Below are 21,564 nucleotides of genomic sequence, written 5' to 3'. Positions count from 1 at the left end.
CCTCGGTCTGGGAGCTGAGATCCTGCATCGCTAACAAGCTCCCAGGGGTGCTGATGCTGCCGGCCCATGGACCATACTTTGAGCAGCAAGCTCCTAGAGTACTTAACACCAAGTACTGTGGTACTTAACACAAAGCAATATAGTACTTAACGCCAAGTGCTACATCCTTATCACCTATGTTCTCGTACTTAGCAGGGAGCCAATAACATATTTTGGAGGGATGACTGAATTTATCGACTGTCTCTACAACAGCAGAATGAAGAAAAAAGCTTTATCGAGATATCTGCTTTTCATCCTACTCATGTTCTTTTTTTTCCTCGGAGTAAAGAGGCTGGGGCCTTGCTAGGTGGCAACAGAACCGGCAAGGAAGGTGTTTATCTTTTGGCTCGTGAAGCAAAACAGGAAACAGCATCAGTAGTTGAGGGCCTTCCCGACCCATTCCGCCCAGAGATCTGGCCTCGGAGAGTGAGTCTCTTTGTCCTGCTTAGAGCAGCTTCATTCCGCGCCCTCATCATAATCACTGGCCCAAACCACAAACGTATTTGTTGTTTACTCTCCACTACCTTCCCTATCTCCAACACACACACACACACACACACACACACACACACACACACACACACACACAAAGCATCCTCCTTTTAATTTAAATTGCTCCTTCTGCTTCTATAATGGGAATTAATTACATGATCTCACACTATCGAAAGCAAACTATTGGTGGCATTACTGCCTTCTCGGTCTGCAGAGAAAAAACACACATCCTTCTTCGTCCTTTCATTACTAGAGATAAAATGCAATCTCAATGTTGTCTGACTCCCTACACTTGTCTTTTTGAATAAATGCCTAATAACCTCTTGTTTTTATTTCATTTCAATAATATTATCTTCAATTACGGGCTCCATGTCTACCACACTCCCTCTCGAGGCGCAGAGAAGTGTCCTCCTTGTGGGCAGACGTGCGGCACACCCAGCTTTGTGAAAATGACGCCCTCGGGAGTATCGTGTCGGGAGGGCTGAGCTTCAACGATAACCAGTGTGCGACCCCACCGAAATACTTAACACGTCTGCACCTCAGTTTCCTCTTCTGAAAAATGGGGAGATAGGATTAGATGGCGAGGTCTCTTTTAGGTCAAACATTCTATGATTCTAGAACAGTTCCCGGGAACAAAAACATTTAAAATACCTAAAAAACATCTCTTTAGGTGTGTGTGATTGATTGCAACTAGAACATACATATATATAATTATGTGTATATATATATATGTATATATGTATATACACAAAATTTCGCTATTTCTACCTTGTTCTAGATTTTCAGATTAAAATACATTCCACACAGGTCTAGGAATCAAACGGCTTGCACTTCTTCCTCAGTCTGCCATGGAGTCTCACTGTGTGATCGTCAGTGAGAGTTCACACACACGCGCGTGCACACACGTGCATGCACACACACATGCGCACACGCGCACACCACATTTCTGCTTCCACCGACCCAATCCTCTCTTTAGCGATGACAGTTACAGGCTTGTTGCCTGGAAGAGTTGTTTGGTTTGGGTTCGAATCTATTTCATTTTATTTATTATCATAATAAAAGCCTTGTTCCAAATGAAATTTTGTTCAGAAACCCGGTATGTAAGACAAATAAAACTAGACATTCTGGTTAAAGCATGCAAGGCAACCTGAAAATCCATACCCTGTCTCTCCTGTCTCCCCTGCTCCCCAAAGTCCCCACATCCCATCGACGGTCATGTCATCGCCGCTCACTTCCAGTAACAGGACACTTTTCTTTTTGGTCAGATGGGGGAAATCTAATAGCTTCGAGACTAGGAAAATTCTGTCCCTTCATAATCTTATTCGTTAAACCTATTTCACCAACTAGAATCTCATTTTCACAAAAATCTGCTCCCTCCTCCACACAGAGTCCTTCCAGCGTGAGCTGACATTTCTCTCCTCGCTCTTCTCTTCCTCAGATGAAATTTCACCCATTTATTTGGCTCTCGTGGCTTATTTTCAGGTTCTTTGTCGTACTCAGCCTTATCGAGTCAAACTCCAGCTCATCACATCACTTTAAATGCGTAACACAAACAACCAACCGTGTTCTCAATCCATACATGCCCTCAACAGCAGTCTCAAATAAAATGGGTCTTGCATTTTTTTAGCATCCTATTAGCCAGAGCTTTTGTCTCCTCTCTTAACGTGGATGCCAAAACGTGAGCGTTTGTGGTAGTAAAAGTTCAAGAACAGAACTATCACATCTACTGACCTGTCGAGTCACATCTACTGACCTGTCGAGGACGCCTTTGCGAAGGTAAACACCTGTCTGCTCTGCGCCGTGGGTCCTCGGCTCCAGCTCTCAGAGGGGAAACGGAGACCCCACTGTGCTCCCCCACGCGCCGCAGAAGCAGGTCCATAGCCTTGGATTTAGGTGGCCGTCTGCAGTCGGCACTCAGCCGAGAGTCCTGTCCGCGAAGGCCGCCGCGCGTGCTCTTTTTAGAGGATGAAAATTAGGGTATTTCACAGAACGATTCTGCTTTCGTCACAAAGAACTTCCTCCGTATTATTTCCCCCCTATTATTCAAGCAATCACTACGCCTCGTGTGGATTACAGTGGGTGTTCTTTACCCCGATTAGGAAATTAATTACTCTGCAAACAAATGGGATTTCTAGGGCAACGAGAGCAAAGGTTTCCTGAGCAAAGGTTTTATTCTCATGTAGCAGCGTAAGATACGTAGGGGGATATTAGTTTGATGTATTAAAGTCTTTTTTTTTTTCCCCTCGTGAGGGCACATTTCTCTTTCCCCATCTCCCGCTTCATCAGTTAGGCGAGCCTCTCATCAGGTACTCAAGGGAGGGACGGGACAGGCAGGTAAACTGGAAATCTTCTTGGCTTTGGTTCCCAAAGACCTAAGCATAAGAGAGAGCGGAAGGCACCCCTGGCCTTTAAAAAGAAGAAGACCACCAACGTTTGGGAGAATCACAGAGTCAAAGCAAGGGTCTCCCCTGCGGAAAGTTCACAGGTCACAAGCAGGTGGTGGGGGGCGGGGGGAGCGGGGTATGGAAGGAAGGGGACCCAACACAAGCACAGACAATATGGGGAAGAACCTCAGCTCGAGAGGGCGCCAGCAGCTCCCGCCCAGAGGCCTCTCCCAGGCTCGTCTCCTGCCTGGTAGGAATCGCATTCCAAGTTGAGAGGCTCAATTTCACTCTTTTAACCTGACCTTAAACACGAAGCTTCCTGGGCCTATCCTCGATTCTTAAACATGTATCTTGGTCCTTTTCTGTGACTTCTTTCTAAAAAGATTTGGAGAAATTATTGAATAAAAGGATCAGTAACCTTTGTAAGAGCTTCTTGATGAAATCATTTCAGAAAACTTTTATACTCCCATCGACGGTGCCCAAAAGGTGTCTGGCCTCATTAGTGCAGCAAAAAGGGCGAATGGAAACAAAAAACACTCGTAATGTTAATATTCAGGGTTGGCAAAGGTACGAGGAGCTAGGTTCTCCCACGTTGTGACATTATTGGCTTAAGTTAATGGAAGTTTTATTTCGGTTGCCAGGAAGAAAGAGAGTTTACGTCTCACGGGTACTTCTCTTAGGCTCCATCCTGTGCTGGGTGATAGCACACGGGCTCTCACCTGATTCTAACAACGGCCCGACATAGTGTGCTGCTGATGAAAAATTTCAGACCCGGAGAGTCGAAAACTCTGGCCAAAGTCCGTCCCCATTAAATGCGGCAGAACCAGGCTGTAAACACACACTCGTCTGATTTCAGTGGACCAGATCCTTGCAGGGCACCGTTTTGACCGCCTCCGATATGATGTGATTTATCTAGCAGAACAACAGCCAACAGAAATATGATGTGATAACGTTATATGCGATTCTACCTCGTTCAGTAGCCAAATTCTTTAAAAGCAAAAAAAAGAAAAAAGTGAGTGAAATTAATCTGAATAATGTATTTTACTTAACCTGACATATCCAAAATATTATCATTTCGACCTATAAGGATTTTTAAAAATTAGTAATTAGATATTTCCTTTTTTTTTTTTTTTTTTGGCACTAAGTCTTTGAAATCCAGTGTGTGTCTTACACTCGAAACCATCTGAGTTTAGATCGGTCACATTTCGTGCGGCTGGTGGCCACCAGCCAGGACGTCACAGAGCTGCCGCACCGGAGCAGACTTCTCTTAGCCAGGCCGTGACGAAGAACCCCCCACGTACATCCCCCGGGGCGCTGGCCAGTCTGCACGGCCTCCCGAGTCACGGAGAAGAAGGCTCTCCCATTCCCACCCGACATCTTCCTGTCATTTAATGCCTTCGTCACTGTACCGAACCCCAGGAAAACTGTGGCCGAGGCTCCCCCGCCGCGCCCGCTCGCATGTCCGCCTGCCGACGAGCCCGGGGCGCCCCGGGTGGCCCCGCGTGCTGGCGCGCCTCCCGTCACTGGCACCGCGTGTCGCAAGCCATCAGTCCCCGAGCCCCTTCTGTTTCGCCCTGTGTCGCACCTGGCCGACCACCTCACGAATGAACACAAAATGCTCGCTTCTTACGATTTATCTGTAACTCCGACACTGTGCTTTTTGTTGCTGATCGCATTGTTGGAAGCGGCCCCGGAGCGCCGTGCTTGAGCGCTGTCTACTGTCCCTGAGTTCAGAAGACCGTGATGTAACTTACAGAGAGAACGTCGGATGAGCTTCATGCGCGTTGTAGAACTGTCGGCCACGGTTCGATGTTAATGGATCCGTCGTACATATTAAGCAGGTGCCTCTGAACAGAAAACATTTCTGAAAACGTGGCCAGAGGCGCACGAGCAACCCGATTCCTCGGGAATGATGCGGCATTTGCAGTTCCCTGCTCCTGGCAACTTTACGGACCATGACCGCCCTGACCAAAGGGACTCGACTTCATCTGTCGAGTCCCCGGTAATGCCTGGCCACTGTGTTCGTGGCACCCGTCCCTCGGGACTCTGTGGTGGGAAAGTCTCAGCCTCGAGCCACTCGCGGACAAATGGGCACACGTAGGAATGGACCACAGCCAGCTCCCAAGCATAGGTTGGCCAAGGGACACTTAGGAAAACTCAGCAGCAGACAGGGTATGCTGCTTTGACTTGAACTGACTGAGCATCGTGCCTGGTTAACCTGCAGACAGGTACCCACAGGCCCCAAAACACACTTAATGGTAGGGAGGTGGCTAGGAGAGATGGAGGGGCGAAGGCGAGTTGATGGCACCTGGAAGAACCGGGGGCGCCTTGGCCACCGTGAAGCCCGACTGCGTCTCCACGGAGAATCGTGGGAGAGCCCAGACGCCGGGCCCTCCGTCTGGGAGCACACCGCCCAGTCTGCTGCGCTGTGCAGAAGTTTTCAAGAGTTTCCGTTTCTCTGTCTCTAGAGAAAACTTACATCCTGTAAGTGGACCTGCTGGTATTGGTCGTTTTATCTGCACACGGAGCGGGCCCGAGTTTGGGACAGTGGTAGTGGGAACGCCACGCGAGGCCGGCCAAGAAGGCGCGCGTCCTCCTCTTCTCCGGAGAGGGACAGAAAGCTTTCGATTCTGTTTCGTGTGGCCCTGATGGACACAGCTGCATCCTGCCCGTGGCCCCCAGGATCTTTGCTCTATGAATCAATCAGCTGCCAAAAGCCCATTTAGAGAGGACCATAAAGTGTCTGATGAGTCACCGGTGCACCTGGACGCACAGACGGCCCGGAACTTCCTCCGCTTGTTCCCATGGCTGCTGGTCTCAAGGTGGCTGCCAAGTCCAGTGCCAACGATTTCCGAGAGGTCTGCGGAGGAAGTGCTGAGAGCCCCTATCAGAAGGGACCGGAACGGTCCGCAGCGTCACCGGACGCTCTTTTCGCAGCAGGAGTGGGTACGGGCCATCGAGTTGGCCCTGCGTGTTGGGGAAAACGTGAGTCGAGCGAAGGGTCTTCCCTGCCCGACAGACCAGGGCAGTTTCTCCAGGTCCCAAGAGGACGCTGCTCATTTCACAGGATGCAGCTAAAGCAGTGTTTAGCGGGAGAAGGGTAGCTTTACGTGCTTATGTTATAAACTAAGAGAGAATAACGCGAAAATGAAGAATCAGTCAATCCGGAGAAATACAGAAGAGGAAAAACAAGAATAAATGAGGGGGGGGAGGGGGCGCAAATAGGAAGCGCCACGTAACGGCAGAAATAACCCCAACACGCCGGGAATCACGATTAGCGTAAATGCGTTAAAGGCCTTATTCAAACAGGTTAGAGGTGGTTAGATTCGATTTTTTACATTTACGAATGAATGCTGACAGAGAAAAGACTGGGAAAATGCACCAAGTAAATGCTAGCCGACAGAAAACCTGAACAGCGTATCAGGCAAAGCACAACTTTAAGACGAAAAGCACTATTTGGCATTCAGGGGTTCACAGCAAAGCGACGAAAGGAACCCCTTCTTTGTATCAACACTTGAAATACACAAAGTCAAAACGAACAGACCTGCACACCCACAAACGCAGGGAGAGACTAACATGCGGCCTCCAGCAACTCGGGAGCCACGGGAACCAGAAGCAGCGAGGACAACCAGACGGGACTCGGAAAACGAGGGTGACCACGACATTCCGCATCCACGCGAACCTTCGCCGTGTTCCTACAAACACCATCTGCACGTGGCGTGCTCAGGGGAAGCGCCACCCGGAGCCGGCTGCCCGCTGGCCGCCCGCGCCCTGCCCGGGACTCCCCGCCCTCCGCCCAGTGCGGCTGGAAGAGGCTCATGCCGCACAGCAGACGGGCCACTACCTGAGGTCTCCGTGCAGGTGCGTTCATGGCGGCGCCCTCCCGGCCACCAGGTCTGCGAGGGCGGGGTGGGGGGAGCCTGCCTACTCTGTGCGGAAGCTTCTGGAAGTATCGGCCAATCCCAAGGCAACCCAGAATGGGCCAGTGGGAGTCCCCCTATCTGGAGGAGGGGACGGCGGGCCCGGAGGACAGCCGCCGGCCACCGACGCCGACACGCAGTCCTGTGGCGCCGTGGCCTGGGTGTGGCGCTAAGTCTCCCAGCAAGCCGGGAGGAGATGGGCGGGCTGGCAAGAAAAGAAGCCCATGTTTCCTGTCTCTCTTTCTAAATCCCACGTTCGAGGGCCGTGGTTCTCAGTTGGAGGCGATGTTGCCCCCAGCAGACATGTCTGGGGACAGTTTTCAGTGTCACAGCTGGGCAGAGGAGGGAGCGTCAGCGGCATCTAGTAGGTGGAGGAATGCGCCCTGCAGGGCTCAGGATGGCCCCCATGGCCCTGCCCCCAGCCGTCAGTCAGCAGCGCGGGCTCAGGACGCCAGCCCCGGGGCCCAGCCCTGGCGTCTCCGCAGGACTGCCTCCTGGAACCCCAGGGCTCAGGCAGGCAGCAAAGGGGGTCACCTCAGCTCAACAGCTATCTCCCCCTCAGCCACGCGAACTCCCTTACTGCCTAATCATCTGAAATGAAAAAAAACTCCTCCCCAAAACTAGAATATACGAACGAGTGGGTGAATGAATGAATGAAAGAATGAATTCGGATCAGGCCCGCAGATGGCTCTGGAAGCAGGAGCAGGATGAGGACCGGCCCTCCCTCCCTCCACGAGGAAGGCGGGAATGCGGGGCTCCGGGCCACTCTCCACGGAGACTCCCGTTTGTCCTACAAAATGCCGTGAGCCTTCGGGAGTTTCATAACCAAGAGGTCCACTTACCCTTCACCCGGAGGGACTTCGGGAGCGTGGAGGGCCCATCCAGGACGGGGGTCTGGCCTGGGGCGGGGGCCTGGAGAGGGCGTGGGTCTGGCATGGCCCGAGGTTCCAGGCGGCCGTAAAAAGCTCGGTGCCCACGTGGGATCTGGATCCTCACCCTGGCTGTCACCCACTTCCTGTGCGGCCCCCGGCGAGTCACTTCCCTCATGGCCTCGGTGTCCTCGTCTGTGAAATGAGGGGTCACCTGGCTAAATTATGTGGAGAATAAAACCCAACCCCCGCCCGAGATCGGAGCACCTGCCGGTGTGAACTGGCCACCCCCGTCTGCCACCCGGCTTCCGGCCAGCAGCCCTTGCCGTCAGGTCTCCCCCCCAAACCCCCTTTCTGTCTGACACCCTCTGCTCTCCTCTCCCAGCACAGGTGCCTGTTTCGAGTCTCCAGGACAGGGACGCTCCCTTCCGTACCGTGGCGTCGGCCACGCTGAAAGTCGCCTCTGTTTCTACAGTTCTTTCTAAACTGCAAACGGCTTGTAAGAGCAGAGGTGGCAACTGGCTCCTTGGACTCCTCAGGGCTCTGCGATGCCTGGCACTCGGCGGGTGCACCAAAATATCGGATGGATGGATGGATGGATAGACAGACAGATGGATGGAAGGGCAGGTGTGCGGGCGGGTGGGCGGATGGATGGGTGAGTGGGTAGATGGATGTGCAAAATTCAAGCGCTTTCCCATCAAAAGCTCTAGGCTCCTTGTCCCTGCCCCTTCGCGAGCCCTCTGATAGGACAACTATACCGAGCTTTGTAAGAAAATACTGCGGGTCAGAATCCCCAGGAACTAAAAAGACAACAGGTGAATGTCACATTGCCCTGTCTACCTTCCAAGCCGGCCCTGGCTCTAGATTTCCAAAAGGCGGGGTAGGGTGACAGAGATGCAGGAAGGATGAAGTCAGTAAGAACCAAGGCCAGCAATAAAACTCTTCAGAGAAACTGCCTCTCGGTTTAACAGTGTTTTGTTTTGTTTCTTTTTATCAATGAAGCGAGCGGCCAGGGCAGGAGGGGTGGGGTTGGGGAGGGCTGGGAGGGAGGCAGGTAGGAGGGGTCAGGGACACAGAGAGCCTGTCGTCTCCGTGACGCGGACAGCTGGTTCTGGTTGTATTTTAAACAAATCTGCATCCCAGTGTAGACGCAACGTCTAGAATTACGAGCCGCCCTGTGATCTGTCATTTCCACACGCACGGAGGGGGGGAGCGGTCTCCACAGAGAGGGGACGTACGAGGAGAGGAGCTGGAGAGCCAGGAGAGACCGGCGTCCGGGGGATGCTCCCAGGGCAGACCTCTCGGTCCTGAAGCCGTGCCCGCCTCACTGAGCAACTCCACTCCACAGGGAGGGCTGCTCTCGGGTAAGATTTTGCCTGGGGGCTTCTTTACGAAGGGCTAAGTGATCTGCCCTAAGCGCTGGGGACTGGACAGGGGTGAGAGGTGAGAGCTGACAGGCGGTGTCGAACACCACGGTGTTTTAAAGAGAGAGAGATGGCCCCAAAGAGACCATGGAGAAGTTTCTCAGGAGGAAAAACAATCTTCTCTCTGTTGGTGAAGAAACACCTGGTTTGCAAAAGGTAGTAGATGGGAAGCAGGGTGGGTTCTTGCTGCGAAGCTCTTTTTCTCAACAGGATTCAGCTGTGACCCTAAAAAGCAGCCCATGGGAACAGCTCACAAATGGGGAGCGGGGACGGGGGACAAAAACCACAGGACGCCCCCCGCGCCTGCACCCCTCGCCTCTGTGTGCCCCCTTCACTCTCTGGATGCACCTGTGAGGCGGGTGCTCTCTCTTCTTTGGGATGCGGGGACCGAGAGGTGAAGTGACTCACCAAGGCAGGAGAGAGGGTGAGGGAGGTTCCGAACCCGGGTCCTCAAAGCCCAGAGGCCTTTCCCCCTGCCGCAGTGGCGACGCCGGAGGCAGGAGACGGATGTCTGCGGGGACCAGGTGCCACCGGAGAAGGGAGGGGCCATGAAGATGCTGGATGTCTCTATCCGATACCCCAGTTTTCTGAGAAATCCTGTTAGCAGTTTCCTCCTCAGACACAGCCATCTAGCAAACACACACACACACACACACACACACACACACACACACACACGTTCCGAGAGCGAATTAAATAATACAGCAGTAACGCAAATACTGCCAGGTACCAGTGTCATCTGTAACAGGTCGACCGTCTCCTGGCAGTTCCTCCGTCTTCCGGGACACACGCTCACGGCTCGCCTCGAGGGCGAGCTGCTTCCAGGCGCGCGTGTGGCGCACACACTTCCACAGTCTGCCACGGAAAACGGCTCACCCGGATTCCCTGCCGCCCGTCCGAGGCGCTTTCGTGTCCCCGGCTTCCGCATCACAGTTGCACGAAATGTTTTTACACCCCTCGTTTCTTCATTCAACTTCTTCCTGGGGTTTGCAGACAAACTGGGCAAAACGGGGAATGCCGCTGCCTTCCCCGCCGCTGGGGAGCGGGGCCGGCCCCCGGGCAGGGCTGCGGACTCAGGGGCCTGTGGCTCCCCGGCCGTCTCCCCCCTCCAGGACGTGCTCCCAGCGACGGGCGCTCCGAGTTTCACCCGCCCAGGTTCCTGGGCTGAGTCCCTGTCGCAGCTCTCAGAAGTGAGGGCGCATCTCTAAAGTAGTGGGGTGAAGGCGCCTCTGTGACCCTAAAGACCAGGTGACCAAACGAGAACAGTGCAGACGCGGAGCCTTCCTCGGTGGCACCCGCAGCGTGGGGGGGGGGCGGGGGGGGGGTCGTGCCCGGCTGGGGCTTAGGCTGCACTGAGGAGCGAAGGGTGTCCTGTTTTCGTAGGGAGCTTCTTTTCAGAGGTGACCGGGAGACAGACAGACTGACAGACATGGAGACGGAGGGGGGAGCAGGAGGTGGGGGGAAAGTCAATCCCCAGGGCCACCTGTGTCCTGACACACTCCTGGGGGCTGCTGCGGTCCGGGCCGCACCTGGGGAAGGCTGCATTAGGACGCCGACAGACCCCGCGGGACTGAAACCCATGTCCTCTGAGCCCTGAGCCTTCACGCTGCCCTCTGCCCCCGCAGGGAGAGATGCTCCTGCCGGCCCACGTCCTGCTGCTGCTGCTCCTCGGGGCCCCCAGGACGGGCCTCGCCCAGAAGTCCTCCAGAGCCGAGGCCATGTCCCGCTGCTGCCTGGGCACAGCCCCCACTGAGGCCGGGAGGCGCCGGCTGGAGGAGCCACCCCTGCTGAGCGAGAGAGGCCCATCCTACCTGCCCGGCCAAGGCGCGGCCTCCGGAGAGGCCGAGCAGAGGAGCCAGGCAGAGGACAAGGACAAGAGGACCTCCCCCGCGGGCCCGCGGTCCAGGCCCCCGCCCCAGGCGCAGCCCCGGGGGCGGCCGCAGCAGGGCGGCGCGCAGCCCGCGGGCCGCGCCAAGCTCACCCTGTCCCTGGACGTGCCCACCAACATCATGAACATCCTCTTCAACATCGCCAAGGCCAAGCACCTGCGCGCCCAGGCGGCGGCCAACGCTCACCTGATGGCGCAGGTGGGGCGGAAGTAGCCGCGAGGGTCGGTCCCGGCCCGCGTGTCTGGGGGGTCCAGGCGCGCGGGCTGCTTCACCGCCCCCTCACCCCCCCCCCCCGCCCCGGCCTCTTCCCCAGCCCCCCAGCCCCCGCCCCTCCGGACATGCGCAGACCGCAGCCTTGTCCCGCCTTCGCCATCGAGGCCACCACGGTCTCGCCCTGTGCTCCGTGCCTCTGTGCCCCTGCCCCAGGCTCCCCGCCAAGGGCCCCGGCCTGCGAGGAGGCGCTCGGGCTCCTCCCCAACCCCGGCCGGGCGGGGAGGCAGCAGCCGCCCTTCGCCACCCCGCCGGCTCCCTCGCAGACCTCCGCCCCCATTAAAACCAGTGGCTTCCTGAACCCCTGCTGCCTCTTCCTCCTCCTGCGGCCAGCTGCCTCCAACCTCCGAGCTCAGAAAGGGGAGGCGAGGGAGGGGGGCTCGGGCGAGCCCGCTCCCATCTCTCCCAGATGCACATGGTTAAGCTGTCGCTAGATCCAAAGCCATCTGCATGGCCTGGTCCCACCCAAGGGGTACAGCCTGGGGTCTCGGCTAGACAAAAGAGGGAGCTTTCCGTTCCCCCGGCGGGACACCCCAGTCCTCCGCGCCCTGCGAGGGAACGGGGTCGCAAGCCCTAAATAGGCGCCCCCTGGACCGGGAGTAACTTCCCGGCCCGTGCCGGGCACAAGGGGTCACGGATGGGGGCGGAGGCCAGGCCTCTGCTCTCAGGAGCCGGCACCTAGGGGAACAGACAGAACCCAGTCTGGAGACAAGCAAAGGCCATGGGGAGCACACAGGGACACACTGCTAAGCGACAGCAATTAGCGCGAAGCGTCCGCGAGGAACTCGGAGACGAGCGCGTGTCCCGTGAATCACGGGCCGCTGACAACGGGCACGGGCGGGGCCTCGCTGGCCTCTGGCAGCGAAGCCCAGGGGCCAGATTCCCGGTGAGGGGCCATGGTCCCCTCGCTCCCCACGGCAATGCGTCAGGAACACGAACTCCGGCATGGCGACATGCTCGCCGTCCCCACGCGCCAGCAGCGGCGAAGTCACACCACAGGCAAATGACAGCTGTGGGAAAATGTGTGCCAGCCACCTAAGACAAACGGCTTGTGACCCGAATGTGCAAAGAGCTACTGAAAACTGGGGCGGGGAGAAAAAACCCAAAAGGAAAAGCAAGGATCTGAATAAGGTACTTGGGAAAATGTGTCAAAGTCCTGAAAAGAAAAGAAAATGTACCAAATTTATGGAGGCAATATAAAATTTTTAGGAGCATTTATCGAAGATTACAAAGAGAATGAAAAAATCCATGTATATTCCCTTTAAAAGTGATTTTTTTTGGAATTGGCTAGACTTAGAAATAGTAAGATTCACAAGCTGAAATTAGAAGTTTAAGAAATAATTTTTATCTTAATTTTAGATTATTAATTTTTAAAACAAAGGAAAACCTGCAAATGGCATTCCTGGGTGTGCGAATGCACACAAATGCACACACTCACACTCTCACACTCACACACACTCACACTCACACCCTCCAGCACAGTGAAACTCGCATGAACAAGTGAGCAGTTACTTAAGCATCTCACCAGTGCCCTCCAGTGTCTGAAGAGAGAAACAAGACATGCGCATTAGAGAAAATTTTTAAATACTTAGTAAAATGTTAGAAAGTTACAAGCACCATGTAGGCCATGCAACGTGAAAACAATGTTCATCGCTGCGTGTTGACTACCATGCTTTCAACACGGTGATCTTACGGTGCACCCCAGCCTCCCCCCCGAATCCCGGGGCGCAAGGACGCGGGCGGCGGTCCACCTTGCTGTGGCGGCTCCGCGAGGCGCACGGGAGAGGCGTCCCCGGAGGCGGCCTGGAGCGGGTGACATCTGCGCTGGGCTTGCAATGGGGGCGACGTGCCGTGGTCGCGGGGCAGAGGAGAGAAGCCCGCGCTGGGGTCTGGTCTCAGGGGCCTGCGAGCCGCGGAGCGAGGGCCGGTCAGCCGTTCACGCCGCGCGGGTGGGGACTAGCGGGGGCGCAGCTCCGCGCCACGGGGAGTCCGCGAAGCTTCGCATGGGGCGCGGGGTGACCCAGGCCGTGCTCCGGGACACGTGGTCGCAGAGCCGCGAGCAGGACGGACTAGGAAGACAACGTGGAAGGCGGGGGAGGCTCTGGACAGCGGCGCACTGGGGCCGGGGAGGGGACCTGAGGGCCTGAGCTGGGATGGAGACATTTCGTCCGGAGGAAGCGATGCTGGGAACGTTACAGGCCCAGAGATGACAGACGCAATTCAGGCAGAGGGCGGAGCAGAGAGGGCAGGGGACGAAGTCAGTGTGCGCTGCTCAGAATCTGCTCGGGTGGGGACTCAGGGTGCACACGAACGAGCCAGCGTGCCGAAGGAGGCGCAGAGCTCCAGGAGAGTGGCGCTTCTCGGAAGAAGCCACAGGTCAGTGCAGGCGGCACGTCCGGAGGACGGGTCCAGCCCGCAGGTGGGAACTCCAGCACGAACTCCGGCGAGAAGGGAGGTGCAGAGGTCCACAGTCACCCACGGGGAGCGCCGTGGCCGTGAACAAGGTAAACGGGGCGGGGGGGGGGGCAGGGACGAGGACAAACAGAGGCGAGGAATCCGGGGAGGTGCCCCACTAGGAGGACCACCACGTGGTGCCTCAGGAGGCAAGGGAAAGTTTCCAGGAAAAGGAATCACAAAAAGCGTAAGGTCAAATATCCGAGGGCGGAGAAAGCCATCGTTGAGAAGTCTGGGATCCCCGATAATCCTCGGGACAGCAGTTTCAGCAGAAGGGTGGGGAGGACGCCAAGGCGCGGGCGGAAGGCAAGGGGTGGCCGTGGGACCGACGCGCTTCTGAAAAGTGCCACGGGGTGAAAAGACGCCACGGTGCTTTGCGAAGGAACAGAGCCCAGAAAGCGTGCTGAGTTTTCGAATGAGGGGACCTCGGCATGCACGTGGGGAGAAGCAAGAAAAAGGCAATGGAGAAAGGGAGACGAGCAGCACAAGGGAGGCGGAAGGAGCGCGGTCTCCGGAAGGTCAGGGTCCAGGGGAGAAGGTGGGGCGTGACACGTGGCCTCGAGAGGAGAGGACTGTCCTCTGAGAGCAGAGGGTAGGCGAAGGGTCAAGATGACTTTAAAGAGAGATCTAAGGGGAACAGAAGAAGTTCAAGTGGGACGGATGTGACTTAAATAAAGCAGGGAATCTGCGGGTGCTTTTGGATCTAATAAATACCGGGGACCCGCTGGGCGCCTGACACGGAGTGGCTCTCGGACGGTCAAGGCAGTCCCCACCTCGGGGGCACAATTAATCAGCACTTATCCTCGGAGTGAGAGCCATTGTTAGCTCAGGTGGTCTCACTCTTTGAGGAAGAAAAGGCAATTATGCCCTCTCCGACCCCAGATCCACATTATGAAATCAAACAGGAAAGGGAGTTGTTTTGTCAGGAAGATGTGAAGAGAAGTGAACAGTAAGTTCGAGGGGAAATCGAAGCAAACGTTCGCTGTTTAAAGCAACGACAATAGCGTCTTGTGGGGTTTAAGAGCCGCATGGCGTCAAAACGCAAAACGCTCAAACAGCGGGAGGACAGCAAGCGAAGGGGACGTGTCCTGTGGCCTTCGCATCGTCCAGGAACCGGGAAAACCCTGAGGCACGGTGGACGCCACCAAGTCGGGTCTGAGTGCTGCAGTTTCTAGGGCATCCGCTGAAACGATCCTTTAAATGAATATTTAACAAGCTAATAGAGGGGAAACGTAAGTAACAAAGAAAAGTACCTGGCGAATCTAACGCCGGCGTGCGGCACGTGGAGGCGGGCGGCATCGCAAGCTAAGCGATCCTGAGACTCGCAACAGCGTGGAACTGGAAAGGGCTTAGAAACAGCCTTGTCCCAGACGAGGATTTTACGATACAGAGAAGCTAAGTACATGCTTCACGGTCACCTGATTGTAACAGTGCCGAGTGTGGACCCGCCTTTCCTAAAACCTAGCTAAATGCGTCTCTTCCAGTCCACGGTGATAGACCTGGTTTAAAGACACAGCCTAGGGAAAAGTATTTGCATCTTGATGCCTGCTCTCTAGGAGACCCAGTCCCGAGGCTCGCAGCACAGCACTTGGCTGTCAAGTGGCTTTACTCACGACTGAATCCGACAGGGATGATTTCAAAATGCAAACGTGAGAGACACGGATTAACCGAAAAAGAGAGCCTCCTAGTAACCCGGGCATGAGTGTAGGCTTCTTCTAGTATCGGAGGGTTTCTTCCACACTTAAGCAAAGGGCCAGGCAGTCCACTGCTGGTCTAGGCTTGATTTGCTGAAAGTAACGGTGAGGTTCACCAAATCGCTCCTTTTATTTGGAGGAAAAAGAAATGTTTTTACCTTTTCTCCAAACACTCGATCACAGCAGGTCAGAGACATGCGAGGAAGAATCACGTTTCTCTCCCTGCTACGATACTGGGAGTCGTGACATGTCTGAGGGATCGCAGGCCACGGTGGCAGAGGGCGCTCCGGTGCCACAGTGCTTGGGCGTGGGCGTGGCCCAGGCCCGCGGCAGAGGGCCTCGGAAGTCGGGTCCCAAAGGAGAGCCGGCCAGACCCCTGGAGACTTGAGGACTGAGCGAAGACCCACTGACAGTCGCCCGGGCTGGGAGACCATCCCTCACAGGCCCCGAAGAGTGTCTCACTATCCTGTCCATCCAACTGTGGTCACCGGCCCCCATGGTGACGACGGTTTGAGCTGAAAACGGGCAAAGCGGTACTCTGTCTGATGGAGCTCTCGGAGGCCACGTCTCGGGGCAGCGACTTAGTCTGTCGTGGGTCCAGGGACACAGGTAGGAAGGTAAGTCTCACAATGAGACACGCCGCTTCACACCTCCAGTCACGGCTGTAGGGCCTGCTGGACCAAAAGCTCGGGCCGTGTCGAGGCCACGAGGGAGCACAGCCGAAGGCCGACGGCTGGGAGGCAAACCCCACGGGTGACTGGGGCGCCCAAAAACCAGCTGCCATCAACTCCAGAGCAAAGCTAGCCCCGGGGCCACCGCCGCAGCACCTCGTTCACCTTAATTCCAACGACGAGACGAAAATCGTGGGTTTCAAAGCTCTGGCTGGTGGTGTTAATGCATTTATAGCTACTTCATCCATATTAAATTATAACTCATTTGAAAATGGGGCGGTCTAATACCAAAATTCAGTGCCATTAAGTGTTTTTTAAACTTCGCATGCTTGGGTCACACCCCCTGCGGTCCCCGGGGCTCCCCGTCAAGCACGGCCACGGCCACAGCGGAATTCAGAAACCGCATTTTCTCCAAACCTCCGCAGCGGGTCTGAAGTGGGGCGCTGCGGGCCACCCTGCGAGGACACCTCTTCGAGGAAGGGATGGCTTTTACCCTCTGTCCTGCGGGGCACGCGGGGTCCAACCTGCGCAGGACCCGGGAATATGCTCGTTGGCTGTGCGTCTGTGTGAAAAGCGAGCGGGACCGCGAGGCGCACACCCGGGAGGAGGAGGGCCCCGGCGAGAACGCGCGCGATGCGGCGGCCGAGGAGAGACGCGGGAGAGCGCGTCGCCGATGGTGTCGTGCCGCTTTCCGCCTCAGGCCCCGGCGGGGCAAGGCAGCGCCTCGAGGGGTTGGAAAGGCTCCTGCGGACGCAGGGCCTCGCGGGAGAACTGACGGTCCGTCAGCAGAGTCGCCGGGCCCCGGGAGGACGCGCCTCCTGCGAACGCCGCGAGTAGCGGCTGCCGTGGGAAAGGACGCGCCAGAGAGCGGCCGGAAGCCTTGGACCGCGAGTGGGCGGCGGGCTCGAAGGCCACCAACGGTGCGTCGGCGCGTCGCCTGCCGGAAGCGTCACCTGCCGGAAGCGTCACCTGCCGGAAGCGGCCGCGAGGAAGTCTCGGCGGCCGTGACCGTGACCGCGGAATCAAACAAGGCAACGATTTGAGGGGCTGGACGTGTCAGCCAACCCTACCGTGGGAATCATTTCTCAACACACACACGCGTGTATCCAATCGTCAGGTTGTGCCCCGGAAATTCGCACAATGTTACTTGTCAGTTACATCTCAATAAGGCAGGGTAAAGCATTTCCCTATAAATGAGAAAAAGAAAGACCGGCAGGGAGCCGTGCAGACCCCGCGAGCGCCTCTGCCGCCCTCCGGACGCATCGAGGTGCAGCAAGGCCCCCGTGGGGACGCGGCCCAGCCCTGAGCATCGCGGGGAGCGCCAGGGGCACGGGGGTGGCGGTGGCGACGACGTGGCAGGCAGAAAGGCGGGGGGCGTGGGAGGTCCCGGCAGGGTCCCCCGAGGAGGACGTGGGGCCACCTGCCCGCTTTCGGACCCTCTCTAGCACAAGGTCTATGACCTCCGACTGGAGAGCGACGCCCTCCCTCCTGCTGACAGCTGCTCCGGGCGGAAGGGTGAGCGGACTCGCCCGGTCCATCCCGCCTGCAGATAGGAAAGCCGGTCGGCTGGTCGGCCACGCCGCGCCCCGGCTGCTGGCCCCGGCTCGTTCTCACGCGGCCCTGGCCCGGGCCCGTCTCTTCCCCCACCGTGAGGGAGCAGCGGGCCTAACCTGCTGGCCTGGCCTCCCTGGATCTAGGAGAGGTATAACCACCCACACGAATCAGAATTCCAGCAATCTCAGCGGCTCCAAACAGGAGAGATTTATCCCCCCGCAGCTCCCGAGGCCAGCGGTCCAAACTCAGGGTGCCCGCCGCGCTGGTGCCTCCCGAAGCCCAGAGAGGGAACGCGGCCCCCGGCTCCCTCCCAACAGGCGGCAGCTGACGGCCCCTGGGGCTCCCTGGCCCGCAGCAGCATCGCCGGTCTCGGCCTCCACCACGCAGCCCCCTTCCCCTCCCCCGCCCGGAATGCCCCAAATGAAGAATGGCGCGGCACAGCGGGTGAGGGCCTGTGTGCAGAATCGGGCTCCTGCGTTCGCACTCGGCCCCCCTCACTTTGCCACGGAGCACGTACGGGGGGCTCTCTGAGCCGCAGTTACTTCAGCTCACCGGCGAGGATGGCGACAGGACCTGCCCTGCTGTCGCGGTGAGGGTTAAATGAGGTCACAGGGGAGCGAGAATCATGAGCAAAAACGGCAGAGCTGGCTCCCCAGCATGCAGCCGACGCCCCTCTCCAGACGCTCGTGGCCTTGGTGCCCTTGGCGCCGCGGTCACCTGCAGTCGGCCCCGGAAGCTCGCTGACTAGGAGGAAAAGCACTAATATTTTCAGAGCAAGATGGTTCTCTCAACCAACTGGCTCTCCTGTATGTGACCATGAATTTCTCAACGACAATCTTGTACACTCCCAAACGTTTATATTTACTAAAATCAAGTTTAAGTGACTTTTGACTAACATACACAGCCCCTTACCGCTCCCCCCGCCTAATAAAGACTGTGAAGTCGGGATTTTTAAAAGATTTGCTTATAAACAAGGTATAAGGGGGGGTATAATTCTGGGCAGACTCTTTGCTTCTCACCTGAAACTCTAAGGCTGAGTTTGGCCTCGAGGGAATTTACGAAATCTATGGAAGCCTGCTTCTCCACGCCAGCCAGCGGCCACTTGAGCGCTTGAGGGTAATTAGTTCCATAAATTCTTCCAGTGACATCCTCTTTCTCAGAGGTCAGTGATTACAGTGCCACTCAAACTGTCCCCGCTCACTTCCTGGCACTCTTCCCCGTAGGCCGTTGACCTGAGCCCCTGGCCCAGCGCCCTTACCCAGCACCCTTACCCAGCACCCTCAGAGACTCCCATGACTATCTGATGGTTCCTCAGCTTCCTTCTCCCCAATGTCATTCAGCGCCACGCTACTTGAATCGTCACCTCTTAAAACTGTCCCCAGAAGCTTAAACTCACGAAACCCTTTCTCTGACCACACTCCCTTACCTCCCCGTACCCAGGCCCAGGACCATCCCCAAGCATCCCTCGTTGGCTTCCACTCTCCTCCACCCTTTTAAATTACCATTCAGGTTTTAAAAAAGGCAAATGACTTTTTCCTTACTTTGTAATTTAAACAGACATAGATATCTACTCCTCTACGAGGGCTGAGTTTCGATTGCCAGTGGTCATGGAACAAGTCCACGCAGGGGTCTTATCAGGATGAGAAGACTGTTCTCTGCATCAGAAGGGCCCTGCAGGCTCTTCGCCTGCCTGATGCACTGGCTGGCAACCCAGCCCTCCTCCAGGGCTGCAGGTTCCCAAGGCTTGACATTTAACTGCAAGAAAATCTCTAGTGGGAAGAAGCCCCGGCTGGCCACACCCCTGCAATGTGGCCTGGACTCCGCACCTGCTCAGGGCACCAAACCCTTGCCCTTTGCCTCCTCGAGTCACGAGGCACGACACGGCTTGAATTACGAGGAATTCAAGCTCGCCACTTGCATATTTCCCTCTTGTTCCTTCTCTGTGCGGCCATCAGTCTCTCACGACAAAGGCTGTGTAGAAAGCACTTCCCTTAGCATCAAGCAATATCCCGACCTCTCCGGCACGTAAAAATCAAAACAACATGTTCTGCCGTAACAGCCTTCTCACACCCCTGTCGGACTTAAAACAATCTCAGTACATTAGCCACCAAAATTTTAAAGGGGGATTTATTGTTTCTGCATCATGAAAATCACTTACAGGCAGATTTCTCTCACAGTCCACGTGGTACGTGCTCAAACAGTCACAATAAAAATAAACCGCCAACAACCACAAAATTGCAGTGGTTCAGACACGGGAGTGACACAGTCCTTTTTGAACTGGGGCAGGAGAACAGGCCCCGCAAGGGCCAATCTTGCTCCTACTGGCTTGAGAAGCAGCTGAGTGTATAACATATCCATGCCCCGGGGTACAGAAGGCTGTTTTCACCTTATTCTTCTCTAAGCCTTTCCCTGCTCTCCAAACTATCTGTTAAAATAGCAATCAAAATATAAAATAACAAAAGATTGTAAAATGCCCACTGAACATATGGATAAGTCACGGAGCATTCATACAGAAGACCTCTTGTACCCCTTACCCATTTTCCGCAATGGAAAAACCTTGCAAAACTATAGTGAATTTCACACCCAGAATACCTAATTGATAGTCGAGACACAGAACGTTTCCATTGCCACAAGGATCTCGCGTGGAGGAAGGCATAATGTTTAAGAGCAAAACTATTTAAACATCCTTAAAACGTTGGAATGTCCAGTGGGGTGAGAAGCTCAAGGATGAACTGGGATTCGAAAGCTTGCTTCTGTTTAAGAATCAAGGATTCTGAGACGCTAACATTCACTACGACTGGCACTTAAGAGATGAAAGGAGAAGTGGGTCTTCCAAGGGGGTCCCCAAACAGAAGGATTTAAGTAACTATATTCATTATCATCCCCAAAGGGCCAAATTCAAGAGAGGACAAAGATGTCCGCACGCTTTTCCTGTCACACCTCTATTGACCTCGCCATAGTTACCTGGGTCTGAGGTCCCCGGGAACTCCAAGAGTATAAATGAAAGCGAAGCAATTGATCTCTATGGAAAGAGCAGCATGCCGGGTCTCAAACAAAGGCGAAAACTAACCGCTCCAGCACTTCGATTAAAGGCGGCGATGGACTGCAAATCAACTAAGCTTTTCCAGAAAGATTCAAAACCACAGCTGAATAGGTAAGGGCTTATGCAAATCCGCGTCAAATGCGGAAAAAAAGGAACAGTTCTTTAGAAATTTCTTCTCTTGTATTAAGAATTAATTGGTGGAGAAGGAGGCCAAATGCGATGAGCAAAATTTGCTACCACACCAAAGCAAGTTTGTCAACAATATAGAAGTCCCAGAGCCACCTGCCAGGCTGATTTAAAGGTGCCCCCTGGTAATGACTGACTAGTGGGCCAGGTAAGCCTTATCACAGGGCAGGCAGTGACTCCAACCGAGGGCCGAGCCGCTGGTTTCACTTAAAGCAGCACAACCTTTTTTCAGTTTTCAGCTCCCTCTTTTCAAGGTAGCTGTGGTGACCTGAGCACCCTGAGGTAAAGCTGTGATTCACTGAGATTTGTCAAGGAATTAGAAGAAAATAAGAGAAAAAAAATCTCTTTTGTAATATTCTTTAAAAAATAAACTTAAAAAAAATTTTTAGAAAAAGTAATTTTTTTTTTCTTTGAAAAGCTAAGTCTTAAAAGAAAAAAGTTTCTTCAATAATCATTGGAATTTCAAGTCTGGCGAAGTCTTATAGTGTGACACTTTTATGTGTCGAGCTGGCTTGCCTATAGTGCTCAGTTATTCAATCAAACACTAACGTAGGTACTGCTGGGAAGCCGTTCTGTAGATGTGAACACCGACAATCGGGTGACCTTAAGTAAAGACTACCCTTGAGAATATGGGTGGGCCTCGTCTTATCAGTCGAAAGGAACGGAGAGGGGCGG

The 21,564-nt window shown here is 55.3% G+C and overlaps 1 protein-coding gene and 1 long non-coding RNA gene across 2 annotated transcripts; one reads left to right on the top strand and one right to left on the bottom strand.

The window, feature by feature from the left end:
• Positions 1-5,712: 5,712 nt before the first annotated feature.
• Positions 5,713-8,524, bottom strand: LOC118608712. Its single transcript, XR_004953167.1, has 3 exons — positions 8,139-8,524; positions 7,678-7,899; positions 5,713-6,041 (listed from the first exon to the last, which is right to left on the bottom strand). It is a non-coding gene; the product is annotated as an uncharacterized LOC118608712 (long non-coding RNA).
• A 2,235-nt stretch (positions 8,525-10,759) lies between these two features.
• UCN3 (urocortin 3) lies at positions 10,760-11,230 on the top strand. The gene has a single exon (XM_016127955.2). The coding sequence runs from the start codon at positions 10,760-10,762 to the stop codon at positions 11,228-11,230; it is 471 nt and encodes a 156-aa protein (XP_015983441.2).
• The last annotated feature ends 10,334 nt before the right edge of the window (positions 11,231-21,564 follow it).

This window comes from Rousettus aegyptiacus, unplaced genomic scaffold (assembly GCF_014176215.1).
Source record: "Rousettus aegyptiacus isolate mRouAeg1 unplaced genomic scaffold, mRouAeg1.p scaffold_m13_p_10, whole genome shotgun sequence".
NCBI lineage: Eukaryota > Metazoa > Chordata > Mammalia > Chiroptera > Pteropodidae > Rousettus > Rousettus aegyptiacus.
The sequence above is the reverse complement of the archived record's forward strand: the minus strand, read 5'-3'. Positions and strand labels throughout refer to the sequence as shown.